The 16,718-nt window shown below is 49.8% G+C and overlaps 1 protein-coding gene across 6 annotated transcripts in view; it reads right to left on the bottom strand.

Moving 5' to 3' along the window:
• Positions 1 to 16,718, bottom strand: part of OSBPL2 (oxysterol binding protein like 2) — a 42,735-nt gene that overhangs the window by 24,790 nt on the left and 1,227 nt on the right. For 4 of the 6 annotated variants that reach the window (XM_082671480.1, XM_082671476.1, XM_082671478.1 and 1 more), the window contains exon 2: positions 963 to 1,133. In XM_082671480.1, the coding sequence (XP_082527606.1) occupies positions 963 to 999 (37 nt within the window). In that variant the 5' untranslated portion in view covers positions 1,000 to 1,133. The remainder of the gene's footprint in view (positions 1 to 962; positions 1,134 to 16,718) is intronic. The other 2 variants (XM_082671477.1, XM_082671479.1) reach the window with 1 other exon arrangement.

The following is a 16,718-nucleotide window of genomic DNA, read 5'->3' as shown; positions in this document are numbered from 1 at the left end:
CCGGGGAACAGTGACAGTGCTCAGGAAAGAGCCTTTTGTCGTGCTGGGCGCCACGCTCTTTTGGCACTGATTACGGAAGTGCCCCTCTGACTGCCCTTGGGAGGGTTAGTGCTGAAAAACCCGGCGGCAGTAATATTTCAGAGCTGCTGTTTCTATGTTCCCACACCTGAGAGGGAGGCGTGGGCTGGAAGAGTCTCCTGAAGTCCGTCTCCACCAAGGGGACCCCTCGCTAGAAAAAGCAAAGTGATGCTCCCCCTGCTGCCGAGGAGGGTGGAGGGCAGACAACGGAGAGGGGGGCGGGGGGCGGCGTCTTGAACGTGAGTTCTGGGGCCCCCTGCGGTCATCTGTCCCTCAGGTGGGAAAAGGACGAGGAGGGGTTGTTCTAAGCAAATGTGAGCCAACCCAGCCCGCCTCTCCTCCGCCTGCCACCCGGCCATGCACTCTGCCCACCAGGCTGTGTACCGGCACTCACAGTGGTGTGTGAGAAGCGAAACGGAGCTGAACTCTGACACGGTGAGAGCTGCTGCAAAAGCAGGTAAATGTACTTTAAATTATTGTAAATTAAAGCAGGTACATTTTTTGGTAGACTTTAAGCAGCGCAAAACACGATACAGTTAGGAGACAGGACAATACGCTTTTGATCATTAAGTATAAATAATATAAGAATGCTGACCATCTCACTTAGGATCCAAATAAAAATATTTACACCCCAGGGCAACTCTTAAAGACTAAAACACAGCTGCCCTTTCTTGTTATCTTTAGTGGTCCAAAGTTGATGTTTTCCCCCAAACCTAGGATAGGACACATGCTTTTACTGAAGGCTGGTGCCTTGGAACATGTCAGCTCTCTCTCCACACAGTTTTCCTGGGCCGTCCTCACGTCCCCGGGCTACGTCCAAGGCCTGGGTCCGCGGGCTTCGTGCTCACGACACGATCTCTGAACTTGCCTCTCCCTCCGCTCACCTGTGACGGCATCGAAGAACTCCTCCTCTCCGTTCATCCTTCAGTGCCAGGCTCCTCGCCGCCTGATCTGGAGGATCTTCTACTGAATCATTGCACTGGATCTACATCGACACTGTAAGAAATTTCACGCTCTGAACTTTCTAAGGTAAAAATCCAATAGGCACTGGAGATCTAAAGGAAAAAAAAACCCAAACATTTTGGTATCCTTAGCTTTCCGAAGTTGTATGGTTTAGAAACATTTAAAAATACCCATTCACCATTCTTGAGGTCAATCTCAATTACATCTGAGCAAAGAAGTAAAAGGACTGATCTCACACAAGAGGAAACAGTCGTGATACCCGCATCCGCCAACGGGCAGCACGTCAACAAGGAACCACTATCTGAAGTTACTTTAAAAGCCACTACACCATACAAGGAAGCAGTGAAACGACTAATCTGGGGGGCGCGTGGACACTTCGAGAGGCAGGTTAGCTAAGGTGAGGCATCCACACGCTGGGGCCCCAACACACCTCCGCTGACGGCCACTGCAAATCTTTACCAGAAGCTGGAACAAACGGTTATAAATAAATGCAAAGTTATGTGAAAACATTTACTTCACATCAACCTGAAACCAATTTTCAATTCTAGAGAACTAAGACTGCTGTGTAAGTTAGCTGTTATCAGTATAAACTGTAATCAACTTAAATTTTCTCAAAATTATTTTAGCTCAATATTTTAGTAGAACTCATGCATATTAACTTCTCCCATCATGAAGTGCAGTATTTCATAAATGGCAAGAGACTGAAGCAAGAGGTCAACCTGATCCCAAAAGGTTTGACTTTTTATGAAAATAAGCAGAGACCCATATTTAACTGTGTGAGCCACGTAGCGACGGGACCAAGAGCTCTCCTCCAGTTCTGAGAGCAGTGAAGGAACAGGTGGTCCCGAGGGGGGATGCATCCTCCGTCCTTGGAGTGGCCACACGGAGCTTGGTGACACCTCCAAAGCGCTCATCTCTGGGCTCCATCCTAAGCACATGTAAGCGTCTACATTATGCAACAAACTGGCATTAGGTCATTCCGCGCTTCCTTCCCCAAAAGGCTCTTCCAGAGTTTCCTTTTCCTTTCCCAACTTCCCAACCAGCCAGCAGAACCGGACACCTATGCAGCTTCTGGAAACACCCATTCAAAGCCTCACTCAGTAGTTGATGGTTGAGTTTTCTTTGGCAAATTAGAGAAGCTGTTATTATTTGCTTCTGATTCCTCTCTGATACGACAGGTCCCATCTACAACATCCTGCAATATATTCGATCTCTAGAAGCCACTAAAAGGAACCAGTGTTTCCTGGAGGAGAAATGGCTCAGTCCAGGACTCGGGTCCCTCTACAGGAGCAGGAAGCTGGCAGGACGACTGGGGTCAGGTCAAAAGGCTCAGTCGAACCTACAGAGGTTCCCACTGTGACAACGGGACAATGTGAGCCCCGTGAACAGCCAGACGGATGGAACACATTCCATACATTTAAGTCCCTGAGTTCACAGAGATGCTGAAAAAGAAATTAACTGGTCACCACTGGATGGATGATGCCAACACAGTCTTTTGAAAACGAGGACACGACAGGAAAGCGTCGAGCCTTTCAGTGGCCTTCCTGTGCAGACTCCCTGTCCCACTTTGTTTATTTATTTATTTGGCTGCATTGGGTCTTAGTTGCGCATGTGGGATCTTTCATTGTGGTGAGTGGGCTCTCTAGTTGTGGCGCGGGCTCTAGAGCGCTCCGGCTCAGTAGTTGTGGCACGCTGGCTTAGTTGCCCCTTGGCATGTGGGATCTTAGTTCCCCGATCAGGGATTGAACCCGCGTCCCCTGCATTGGAAAGAGGATTCTTTTTTTAAATATTTTTTTATTTTTATTTTTTTTGCAGTACGCGGGCCTCTCACTGTTGTGGCCTCTCCCGTTGCGGAGCACAGGCTCCGGACACGCAGGCTCAGCGGCCATGGCTCACGGGCCCAGCCGCTCCGCGGCACGTGGGATCCTCCCGGACGGGGGCACGAACCCGCGTCCCCTGCATCGGCAGGCGGACTCCCAACCACTGCGCCACCAGGGAAGCCCCCGGAAGGAGGATTCTTAACCACTGGACCAGGGAAGTCCCTCTCTGTCCCACTTTTTAGAGGCGTTCCTGCCGATCCATGAAGGACTCAGGGTGTGTGGCATCGCCGTGTACAACCCTGATGAATTCCCATGTCTGGTCACTGACCACCCACAGCTGTGCTATCATAGACCCAGATGTGCTATGTGACTCCTCTGAAGGGGTCCTGTCAAGAAAAGCAAGCCAGAACCCGGCCCTCCTCCAGCTGCAACTACCAACTTACGGAGCACAGAGAACAGAGGAACGTGCTAAACCCCACCGTGGGGGCACGGTGGGCAAAATCCAGACTCTGGTAAAGTCTACAGGGCAAAGCCCAGCTTCTTCAACCAATAAATCACCAAGGAAAAAGAGAATGACAGGGGAAGGGATACTTTGCTATCTCGACGGAGGTGACAGTTTCATGGGTGTAGACATAGGTCAAAACTCACTGTACACTATAATATGTGCAACTTAACTGTATGTCAAATTATACCACAAAAATGATACTTTAAAAAAAGGCACAGGTGTCATAATTGCATTTTTTTAAAAGAGCCTTGGGACTTCCCTGGTGGTCCAGTGGTTAAGACTCCGTGCTTCCAATGCAGAGGATGCAGGTTTGATCCCTGGTGGGGGAACTAAGATCCCATATGCTGTGCAGCACGGCCAAAAAAAAAATTTTTTTTTAAATATATTTTTAAAAGAGGCCTTATCTTTTAGAGCTACACACTGAAATATGTACAGATGAAATGATAGCATGTCTGGGATTTTCTTCAAAATGACTTGGGAGGAGTGGGCAGGGTGATTAATGGGACAAGATGGGCCAGGAACTGGTAAACTGCTGAGGCTAGAAATGGGCTCACAGGGGACCGCTGTGCTATTCTGTCTGCTTCTCTGTACATTTAAAATCTCCCGGGACTTCCCTGGTGGCACAGTGGATAGGGAGCCGCCCGCCAATGCAGGCAACACAGGTTTGATCTCTGGTCCAGGAAGATACCACATGCCGCAGAGCAACTAAGCCTGTGCGCCACAACTACTGAGCCTCTAGAGCCCGCAAGACACAACTACTGAAGCCCTCGTGCCTAGAGCCCGTGCTCTGCAACAAGAGAAGCCACCGCCATGAGAGGCCTGTGCACCGCAATGAAGAGTGGCCCCCATTCACCACAACCAGAGAAAGCCTGCGTGCAGCAACGAAGACCCAACGCGGTCAAAAATAAATAGAATTAAATCTTTAAAAAACAATTTTTAAAAATAATAAAAGACTACATCCTTTGTTATTAAAAAATAAAATCTCCTATAATAAAAGGCACGTTTAAAGCCATGGTATTTTCCTTTTTTATATGCTTCCTCACCTGTAACAAAAGTCCTAATGTTAAAAGTAAATCAATCCAAACTTATGGAAAGTCTTTAAAATGAGGGTGTAAGATGTCAGGCTGGACAAACACTTAAGTCACGGGCTGGGCCGACAGCTGGGACTGTGACACGGCTGCAGTCCCTGCGATCCTGCTACGAGGACCACGCTGTCCGACCCTCACCAAGTACCGGAGCCCCGTCTGGGGAGGCTCCACAAGGTCAAGGCCAAAAGCCTCACAGCAGCCATCAGACTTGCTCGCGTGTGCAAGGTGGAGAGTTAATCCCACCCAGAGTGCAGGCGATTCACACATTGTATCTTCTTTGTTTTGCCCGGTGGAAACTAGGCACTGCTACGGAGTATCCACACGAGGGGGCGGTGAGGAGGCCAGGCCTGGATGGGGGGGCCTCTCCCGGGTGGGGGGCCCTCTGGGGGCAGAGTGGGCAGGGCATCCTCGCTCCCCCTCAGTTTCCCCCCCACCTGACCCCCCTCAGAAGCCTTGCTGCTGCAGGACCCGCCGGTTCGCCCCGGCTGAGTGGCCTCTGACCCCGAGGTGGGCCCCGCCCCCATCCGGCCACACCCCTGTGGAGGGGACGGCGCGGGGCGGGAGCAGAAGCCTCTTTTCCAGCGCGCCTGTTGTGCCCTCAGAGAACGATCCATGAAGACAGTGCTTCAGGAAAGGGCTTTCTTTGTTAAAATCAGCTCTTTCTGGTCAGCTGCTTCCTTTTCTAACTCTAGAGAAAAACACGGAAAAATAAGCTTGTGCCGGACATCTTCGCTGGCCTCCGGGGCCCCTCCTCCAGCCCCGCCCCAAGCGCTCCCTCCCGGCCTCTTCAGGGGACACCAGCCGGGGCGCCCCACTGCTGCCAGGTCCGCACAAGGTGCCTGGCCCCCCACAGGGCCCCCCAGCTCTCTTCAAGGTGCCCACTCCGACCGCGCTGCCCCGAGCTCCCAGGACCCGGCTCCAAACGCAGTGTCCACCGCCACGTACATGAAGACCTGCATTCAAGTGTTACAAGCCCATCTCTACATTTTCTTAGAAAAGCAGACCCAGTCACCGAGGAATAAGTGGCTGCCTAAGGGCCCTGGGGGTTAATCTCCACGGTCAACTCGCTAGAGACTCGAATTGCGCATTTACTTCTCTTTCGCAATAAAAAACGGGCAAGCAACCTGTAGGTGTGATCTTCACAAAGAAAGAAAAGCTCACCAATAATTGAAGATTCTAAAGCTACTTTTGTGGTTAAACAACAATTCTGAATTTAAATTTTTCAAAATAATATAAATTTTATTTAGTAATTTAAAAATACATTAGCAAGCATCAACCAGATAGAAGATAAAGAAACAGAGGACTTGAACAACACAATCAACCAACTAGATCTAACAAACGTATCCAAAACTCCACCCAACAACAGAACACACCTTCTTCTCAAGTACACATGGGACGTTCTCCAGGATAGACCATATGTTAGGCCACAGATTACTTCTCAAGAGATCTTAAATGATAGATATACAAACATCTTCTCTGACCCTAAGAGAATGAGTTAGAAATCAGTAACAGGTACTACGTATAAAACAGACAACTGATGGGAACATACTGTATGGCACCGGGAACACTGCCTAATGCACTGCGGTAACCTAAATAGGAGCGAAGTCCAGAAGGGAGGGGGTATCTGCATGTGTATAGCTGAATCATTTTGTTATGCAGTGGAGGCTAAGACAACATTGTAAAGCAACCATGCTGCAATAAAAATTAATTTAAAAAAAATCAGTAACAGAAGGAAAAATGGAAAATTCACAAAATTCTGGAAACTAAGTAACATTCTCTTGGGAATTCCCTGGTGGTCCAGTGGTTAGGACTCGGGCTTTCACTCCCGGGGGCCCGGGTTCAATTCCCAGTCAGGGAACTAAGATCCGGCAAGCCTCACGGCACGGCCAAAACAAAACAGAACAAAAAATTCTCTTAAAAAACCAACAGATCAAAGAAAAAAGTTACAAGTGAAATTAGGAAATCTTTAGAAACAAATGAAAACACTACACACCAAAATTTACGGGATGCAGTGACAGCAGTGCTAAGGGGAAAATTTACAGCTACCATCACTTACATTAAAAAAATAAGGACTTCCCTGGTGGCACAGTGGTTAAGAATCCACCTGCCAATGCAGGGGACATGGGTTTGAGCCCTGGTCCGGGAAGATCCCACATTCTGCGGAACAACTAAGCCCGTGAGCTACAACTACTGAGCCTGCGCTCTAGAGCCTGCGAGCCACAACTACTGAAGCCTGCACACCTAGAGCCCGTGCTCCACAAGAGAAGCCACCACAAAGAGAAGCCCACGCACCACAACGAAGAGTGGCCCCCGCTCGCCACAACTACAGAAAGTGCGCGCACAGCAATGAAGACCCAACACAGTCAAATAAATTAATTTTTAAAAAATACCACATTTTCTAAAAAATAAAAACAATTCCGTTTACAATACCATCTAAAACAATAAAGTACTTAGGAATTAACCAAGGAGGTTAAAGACTGTACAATGAAAGCTATAAAACATTGCCAAAAGAAATTAAAGACATAAGCAAATGGAAACACATCCCATGTCCATGGACTGGAAGACTGAATATTAAGATGTCAACACTTACTCAGCCATAAAAAAGGAACAAAATTGGGTCATTTGTAGAGATATGGAGGGACCTAGAGTCTGTCATACAGAGTGAAGTAAGTCAGAAAGAAAAAAACAAATATCAGATATTAACGCATATACATGGAATCTAGAAAAGCAGTACAGATGAACCTATTTGCAGGGCAGGAATAGAGACACAGACGTAGAAAACGGATGTGTGGACATGGGAGCGGGGGGGGGACTAACTGGGAGATTAGGATTGACATATACACACTACCCTGTGTAAGACTGATAGCTAGGGGGAACTTGCTGTATAGCACAGGGAGCTCAGCTCCGTGCTCTGTGACAACCTGGATGGGTGGGTTGGGGGGTGGGAGGGAGGTCCAAGAGGGAGGGGAAATAGGTATACATATAGCTGCTTCATTCACTTCGTTGCACAGCAGAAACTAACACAGCATTGTAAAGCAACTGTACTCCAATTTGAAAAACAAGATGTCAATACCACACAAAGCAATCTACAGATTCAATACAATCCCTATCAAACCCCAATGGTGTTTTTTGCAGAGACAGAAACATCCATTCTAAAATTCGTATGTAATCTCGACCCTGAATAGCCAAAACAATCTTGAAGAAAGGAGAACAAAGCTAGAAGACTCACACTTCCTGATTTCAAAACTTACTACAAAACTACAGTAATCAAAACAATGTGGTACTAGCACAAAGACCAATGGAAAAGAAGAGGGGGCCCAGAAATAAACTCTCACATATACCATCAAGTGATTTGTGACAGGTGTGTCAAGACCATTCAAGAAGGAAAGGGCTGTGTCTTCAACAAATGGTGCTGGGAATCTGGATATCCACATGCAAAAGAATGAAGTAGGACCCTATCTTACACCATATACAAAAATTAACTCTAAATGGATCAAGGACCTAAATGTAAGATCTAAAACTAAAAAACTCTTAGAGGAAAACATATGGCAAAACCTTTACAACTTTGGATTTGGCAATGATTTCTTGGATAAGACACCAAAGGCAGAGGCAATTAACAAAAAATTAGACAAACTGGACTTTATGAAAAATTTAAAAATCTGTGCGTCAGACACTATCAACAGAGTACAGAGGCAACCCCAGAATGGGAGAAAATATTCACAAATCATACATCTGACAACAGATTAATATCCTGAATATATAGAGAACTCCTAACACTCAATAACAAAAAACAAACGAGCTGATTCAAAAATGGGCAAAAGACCTAAATAGACATTTCACCAAAGAACATATATACAAATGGCCAATAAGCACATGAAAAGATGCTCAACTCACTAAACATCATGGAAATGCAAATCAAAGCCATAATGAGATACAATCTCACACCCATTAGGATGGCTACTATCAAAAAAAAAAAAAACCCACAGAAAATAACAAGTCTTGGTGAGGATATGTAGAAACAGGAACCCTTGTGCACTGTTGGTAAGAATGTAAAATGGTACAGCTGCTGTGGGAAACGGTAGGGCAGTTCCTCAAAAAATTAAAAATAGAATTACCATGTGATCCAGCAATTCCACTTCTGGGTATATACCCAAAAGAATTGAAAGCAAGGTCTCGAAGGGATATTTGTGCACCCAAGTTCACAGCAGCATTGTTCACAATAGCTAAAACATGGAAGCAACCCAAGTGTCCATCCACAAACAAAAGGATAAGCAAAACGTGGTCTAGACATACAGTAGAGTATTCTTCAGTCTTAAAAAGGAAGGAAGTCCTGTACTATGCTACAGCACAGATGAACCTTGAGGGCATTTTGACCGGTGAGATCAGCCAGACACAGAAAGACAAATATTGTGTGATTCCACTTATCTGAGGTCCCTGGAGGAGTCAAATTCATAGAGGCAGAAAGCAGAAGGTGGTTGTCAGGGGCTGGGGGAGGGGGTGGGGACTTGGTGTTTAATGGGTAAAGAGTTTCCATTTTACAAGATGAAAAGAGCGATGGGGATGGACGGTGGTGATGGCTGTATATACAACCACTGAACTGTGCGCTTAAACATGGTCAAGATGGTAATTTTTATGCTATGTGTATTTTACCACAATTAAAAAAAATTTTTTCTCATTTTATTTTTATTTATTTTTGGCTGTGTTGGGTCTTCGTTGCTGCGCGAAGGCTTCCTCTAGTTGTGGCGAGCGGGGGCTACTCTTCGTTGCAGTGCACAGGCTTCTCCTTGCGGTGGCTTCTCTTGTTGTGAAGCACAGGCTCTAGGCACGTGGGCTTCAGGAGTTGTGGCGCGTGGGCTTCAGTAGTTGTGGCTCACGGGCTTCAGTAGTTGTGAGTCGCGGGCTCTAGAGTGCAGGCTCAGTAGTTGTGGTGCACGGGCTTAGATGCCCTGCGGCATGTGGGATCTTCCCGGACCAGGGATCTTCCCGGACCAGGGCTCGAACCCATGTCCCCTGCATTGGCAGGCGGATTCTTAACCACTGTGCCACCAGGAAAGTCCCGAATTTTTTAATTGGAAAAAAATACATTAGCAAGTAGGACAAACAAGAAATGAACAATTATGCACAGAGCTCCACGCTCTGGGTGCCAAGCTTACGCAGCAGTACTCTGGAAAGGAAAAGTTCCACTGGGAACTTTGATAGATTCTCAAATGACAGACTCTCACTCAGAAGGGCCCAAACCCCATCCAACACTCAAACCTCAGGGTATGTTTCTCCTTCTAACGTTCAGTGCAATGCAGCATAAACTTTGCAGCCCATTTCCACCAGGAAAGGCAACTGGCCAAGTGAGATCAGGGAGCTGAAGAGCTGAGGGCAGTGGCTCAGGGCGGGAGGCGGGTTTGGAAACTGAGGAACAAGGCGTGGAAGAACTGGCCAGGAGACCCGCAGAGAAGATTCCACGAAGTCTGGTCCCACCCCCTTCCCCCACAGAGGTCACACTCAGAGGGCGGTCACAGAGCAGGTGCCCCCAAAGAACTGCAGGTGAGACGTGGCCAGGGCCTCAGCCAAGAGGCAAGCTTCACTAACCGGACACTTGCTCAACCCACCGGATGCAGAAAACTGGGTTCCCATCAAGAACGAGTCAGAGACAGAAGCAAGCAAGCGGCAGCCCTCGAGAGCGCGGTCCACCCGTAAGACCCTCGCTGCCCCACAGCTCTCAAGGTCAAGGCCAAACCCGTCCCAGAAGCAGGCAGGCCCGTGCCCAGTGCAGACGGCAGCAGCGCGCCACGGGCCAGTGACAGAGCAAACCAAAGGCACTGGCATCTCCCCAAGGGCCTCTCCTTCCCAGGGAGCGGCCTGGCAGGGACCACCCTGGCCACGCCGCCTGAGGCTGGCCTGTCACACCCCAGAAAGATGCTATGGTGACGCCTAAATGTTACCAGAGCACACAGGCTGGGGTGCCCACCAAAAATGTGGAACCAGTGTCACTTCTGAGTGTGGAAACCACAGAGTTTAACACGCAATGGACACAATTATTATCAGGAGGAATTAAGAACTGAAGGATGGGGATGGGAAAATTAAATTGGGAAAAGTGAAACCGAGGCTGCTAGGTGATGGGAACACACCCTGAGGACAGCGCCGGCCTGGGGAGGCTCTCCCAACCCGGCCGCTCCCGGGAAAGGCACAAGGCCCGGGGCCACCACCAGCCCTGGGGCCTCCAGGAGGCCTCACCCTCTCCACGGGGCAGTGCCACTGAGGGAGGACAGTGCTTCCTGGCCACACCACCTCCATGGTCACTGACTGTTTCAGTGTTTCAGTTTTGAGATGTCCACTTTGCAAAGTAAGCCCACCTGGATGCCTAACGACCCCTATCCTAGTCACGCCCACCATGCCATGGTGCCCACTTTCTTTCTTTTGTAAAAGAACAAAACTGGGGCTTCCCTGGTAGCGCAGTGGTTGGGGGTCCACCTGCCGATACAGGGGACGCGGGTTCGTGCCCTGGTTCAGGAGGATCCCACGTGCCGCAGAGCGGCTGGGCCCGTGGGCCATGGCCGCTGGGCCTGCGCGTCCGGAGCCTGTGCTCCGCAGCGGGAGAGGCCGCAGCGGTGAGAGGCCCGCGTACCGCAAAAAAAAACAAAACAAAAAGAACAAAACTTAACTGGAAACAAACACTCAACCTGTACAGATTCCAGAGCCGCATTGCAGAACCTCCGGCCATGCTGGAAATGCTCGGACGTGCTCTGCCCAGGGCAGTGGCCACTGGCCGCGGGTGACCTTAAGCATTTGAATCAAGTGGAGAGGAAGCCAATGCTTCTTTCTCTGTGATGCGACCCAGTTGAATTTCTTCCACTTCAACTGCCCACAGGTGGCAGGTGGCGTCCATCCTGGACAGAGCGCTCTAGGGCCTCACTGGGCTGGGACACCACGGGGGCCCTAGGAAGCTCCAGTGGCCCCACCAAGCAGAGGGAGGAACGTGGGAAGGAGGCGGCAGGCGGAGCCGGCAGTGCTTGGCCTCCGCGCACAAGTCCAGGCGGCGGCAGCAGGGCTGGCCCGGTCTCCGCAGCCTTCCACGGCCAGCCACGGATGGAGCGCAGAGAAGGGCATCAGGCCAAGCCTGTCCTTTATTCTTATGCCCAAAGCCACCCTGGCTTTCTCACCTTGTACTCCCTGAATGTGCATTTTGCTGGCTGCTGAAGAAAGATCAGGCCTTCATATTCCTGTGTCTGTAAAAGCTTAGTGGTGGAATCAAATAAATGCCCCGACTCTACTCCCAGCAAAGCCTCTTGAAAGGGTGGCCATCATCTGCAGAGCGCCCGCGCACGCGTGTCTCGGTGCCCCCGGGGAGGCATCGAGTGGCCTTTTGGACACTGGTTCCTTATACTCGAGCGGAATCCGGTTCAGCCCAGTTGTGCAGGAGGCGCCATTTTGAGGGCAAAACAAGTAAACGTGTGATTTCTGTCTGTGCAGCTTTAAGAGCACCGGCCTTCTGCAGGGCTGCGTGATCTTCATCACGACATCAGCTGCCTGATGCTTCGGGGAACGTAACGCTTCTTCCCTGAGGGTGGGTGTCAGCGTCGGGGGCCGGGGCAGCCTAGCCCCGGAAGGCCTCCCGTCTCATCCCCGCCAGCGAGCACGTTACAGTCAGCACACGGACTGGCCAACGTGCTTAGGGGTTCGGGCAAGAAACTGAAAGTTTGCAGACCTGAGGAAGGTAAAGGAACCTCCTGCTGTGTAAACAACTGCATTAATCGCCCACTGTTTGCCATACTCCACGCCAATGGGGAGGCCTTGAAGGGCAGGCACAGGGCAAGCAGCCCGGCCCCCAGGAGCGGCCACGGGAGCCACACCTCCTGTCGGGACTCGGCAGGAGCCTAGAGCCCCACCCACATCCTCGCCCACGACAGACTCCCTCCAGCCCCGTGCCACGCCCCCACCCCCGAACCAACTGCTTCCTATGCAACAGTGAGCACCGAAGACGTACCACGCATGTCGAGGAACACGTTTTTACAACCCGGCACAGAGCACTGCAAACAAGTACCGCACGAGATGAATGGATGTTCTTTGGTGCAGACGCGTTTGTCCGAATCAACCTCATCATTCTGGAACCCAGAGTAAAGCAGAGTGGTTTGAATGCAGCCTGGGGAGTGGGTGAGAGGGCTCTGAACAGGGAGCCTGTCCATAGCCTCTGGGCCCGTGTTCAGAGAAAACCACAAGAGCGGCAGCCACACCAGAGGCAGCGCGCTGACAGCCGCGGAGAAGGCAGACCATTGAAGTGCCCCTCCCCACGGCTTGTCCATCTCTGATGAGGACCAAGGGCCCGGACGCACTGGGGCAGGATGCTTCCGATGCCACCTCCATCACAGGGCAGGGTCCGGTTTCACATCCTCGCCCTTTCGCCCACTTCCCTCTCCTATTCCAGGTCCTTCCCGCCAGCTCTCGCCCAAGTAGGACCTGCTCAGCCCCTGACCGGTTTCACCCTGCTGAGGGCCCCTGACCGGTTTCACCCTGCTGAGAAATGTATCATCTGGTGTCCCGCCTGCCCCAGTCACCCCTAACCATGCTTCCTGAGCACTAACGGGGTGGGTGTTTAAACCAAGGTCAGGGAAGTCCACGAATTTCTAACCACCCCCCCGCAAAAAAAAGAGAAACAAATAAAAAGAGAAAAATTGCAAAATTCTGTTTGTGTTCATTTTCCCCCAGGAACACGACTCCGACTCTTCATTCAGTTCTCAAAGGAGGGGGTCCCTGATGCAAAACAGGTTAGCACCCCATGGTGGGTCCCAAGCTCTGGCGAGCACACCAGCCACACTGGAATCATGGGAGTGTGCCCCCCACCCCCCCACACACACACACACGGCCCTGGGCCTCCCGCCTGGAAGCCTGGATCCAGGAGATCCGGGGCTGGCCGTGAGCCTACACTTTCTACAGAGTTCCGCAGGTTTTTCTGGTGAGAAGCCTCAGCACCGAACCCACAGTGCCCTACCTCTGAGACAGAGCCCAGGGCAGCGCTCTGGAGCCGCCCCCGCCCCGGGACCCCCCTACCCTCTCCCTGGTGTGTTAGAACACGCCCCACAGTTAATCTTTAGAACACAGGCACTGGTGCCTCACTGGTACCAAGTCAGGGACAGGATGGCTCTGGTTCTCCCCTGTCGCATGTCGAACAGGGTGCCCCGCGAAGAATTCTGTCACCGCTAGAATTCTTCGTGGTGCTCCTTTCCACCCTCAAAGTTTCACAGTTTGGCCATCAAATCACATGCTTACCTGGTTTAAAGCAACAGCGGAAGTCACTTTCCAGCCAAGCACGGTGGTACAGGCGCCAGGTCACAGCTGATCTTTTCTCACAATCAGCCTTTCGTTTGTTCAGTAAAACACACAGCCTCCCCTGCCCCCATGGCGACCATCGTCTTTTCTAGAACCTGGATTCAGGACGACTTCCCTACAAGACCATTCCTCACGCCAGGCTCTCCCCCAAGAACCCGCGTCCTGCCTGGAACAGGTGCTTCCCTGGGCACTTGTTAAGGCCAGTGGTCCCACCCCTTTGGTAAAGGTATGAGCTCAGAGGTTAGACAGGTCTGCCCAACCCAAAGCCACACAGACCATTCCCTCTGCTTATGTGAGCCTGGCGCCCAGGGGTGCAGAGGTGTCCTGAACAGACAGGGAGGCTGTCTGTGTGTGTGCCCAGGAGAGAGTGCCAGGCCCTGTAAGCCCTCAACAGTGTGCACCTTCCCACCAGGCTCCCAGGCTACAGGGCCAGGGCCGAGCCAGCCAGCACCGACGTGGGAGTTTGTGTCTCAAAAGAAATCCTGCAAGAATTCCACTGATGAAATGAAAAAGCGAAGAAAGAGACACACAAACACCCGGCAGAAGTCTCCAGACCTCCATGTTTCTCACACACAGTCCCTTCTGAAGGCGGACCTCCACTGTTTAGCTCATCGCAGAGATTACAGTATTTGCACCACCAGGAGATCCAGCTGAAGGACGGTGATGCTTTGAAATTCTGCCCAATGACCCTGAGTTCTTTTCTGAATTTGGAAGGACAAGGAAATAAGCCCACAAAGTTCACGGACACGTCGAAGTGACCATTTCATTGCGTGTTTGTTAAGGGGAGCTGCAGGGCTGGGCCGATACTCCACACATGCTTCCAGCCAGGGCGTGATACGGCTGCAACGCCAACGCCTGGGATTTATCAGCAAAAACACTTTGACTGCAGCAGAGACACAGATTAATCACTGTACATGGAAACTGCATTTAAAGTGCCAAACTAGAACCTAGAATATTACAAATTCTTAGGATTTAAGTATTTGTACATAATCAGTAGTGTTCAAATGCTACCTCCCTTCCAGTCTCAATAAGCCATCGTTCAACCTTAAAGTGCACTAAGCTTCAGAAAGGAAACCTCACCCCGCTGTCTGCGTTCCATCCTGAGTCCTCAGGAGAGGTACTGCATGGGCCCAGGGGTCCTTTATAAGACAACCCCACTTGAATAGTCATAACACAGAAATGTTACTGTAGCTCATTTCAGGAGACCTGCAACCCTACCTACCAAAGATTCCCTTAGCTTCACTTCTGCACTGCATTTGTTTGTGTCAGCGGCGGGTGGGGTCAATTTCAGTGCTCTCAGGTCTGGGACAGAAGGTCTACTCAGCACCTACTACAATACCAGAGCCTCTCAGGTTACATTTTCACCTATATTCCTGGCAATAACCCACTTTACAGGCCAACGCCCTTGAGGCAAGAGCAGATAAGTAACTTTCCTCCCATCAAAGTTAGAGAGCAATGGGGCCAAAACCTGAGAGCCCCAGGCCACCTCCGGAAAGATTCTTAAACTCTCAAGTGGAACATGTTAGCCACCTGAGGACGGTCATCACAGCTTTTGCTCAAAGATGCAAGCCCTGCACACCTTATACCCACCAGAGCCAAACTCCTAGGAAAAGATACGGCCTTGGCTTTTCACAAGAATACTAAGGAAATCATTTGAAGACAGTATAAGAACACATAAAACGTTTCCAAAATTTCGCCACCAGAAAAAGAATTGTCACTTTCGTAATTAGCTGAATATAACAAGATTTTAAAAGTCGACCTAGTTTTAAGTACATATCCAAGACTCATTTGCTAGCATTTCCTGGAAGGCATGGATAAGAGGCACGAGGACGAGGGTCAAGTGGCACTTTTTAAACACTGAAATAACACTGCTCATCAAAATGTTAAACCAGAGCTGACCCCTCTGAACGCACATGGGAGGAGAAAGGAAAGCCCTAAGTACACGGTTTACGGCTTTAAGTTCACCACATTAAGTTCGCTCAGAAATGAATTCAAAATCACAACCTCATGCTTTATAGTGTGTCTATCCATCATCACCCCTCCTCCGCCAACTCGCCCTTTTCACACCGTGAACATCAACGACTTCCCTACTAACCAGGGAACGGGGCAGCAGGTGGGGTATTTCAGCAAAATCTTGGATAGCCAGATAGAGAATTACTACTTTATTTTAGAAGAAATAAAATGGTTTTCTAAACATTCATGCTCACCCAAAATGAAAATCTATCAGTTATGTGTGCTGCAAGAAACAAAGTTCTGACACACGGTAATGCAGCACAACTAAATGTTCCACAGAAAAATGCTGAGAGGACCTTGTAAATGAAAACGTTGGTTTTTAAAAGGCAGTAGAGAGCGGTATTTAAGGGTGTAGACTCTGGAGCCAGACTGCCTGGGTTCAAATCCCTGATCCATAACTAACTACTTTGTGATTTAGAGTAAGTTACTTAACCTCTCTGTTCCTCAGCTTCCTCATGAATAGACAAAGGATAATGGAACTAAGAACAAGTCTTGTAGTTTGTTGTGAAAACCACATGAATAAAGTGAATATAATGTGCTTATAGCAGTCCTGGAACAACACTTGTCACGTATTACTGTCATCTTAGATAAGAGCTGTTATTAACAGAAGGACAGGTGAGGCAAGCGGGAAAGGTACATTCTAAGGAGATTCAGTCATCTGCGTACTAAATCACAGCACCCTGCCAGGCGCTGCCCTGGACAAGGGGGAAGTGCAGCCGATAAGGTTCCCGTCTTCATCAAGGGGGACGGGAACGAACAATTTGGAGCACCTACCACAGGCCAGGGACTGCTGGAGACAAGCATTTCATCTGCTGCTCTTATCGGCCCTGCCAGGTAAACGGCACACGTCGCAGAGGAAGGAACTGAGGCCAGGAGAGACGGGAAAACACTGCCAAGCACACAAAGTCATCAAGGGCCTTCACTCTGCCACCA

Source organism: Grampus griseus (genome assembly GCF_964374135.1).
Source record: "Grampus griseus genome assembly, chromosome: 14".
Lineage (NCBI taxonomy): Eukaryota > Metazoa > Chordata > Mammalia > Artiodactyla > Delphinidae > Grampus > Grampus griseus.
Note: the sequence above shows the minus strand (reverse complement) of the source record. Positions and strands in the feature narration are given on the sequence as shown.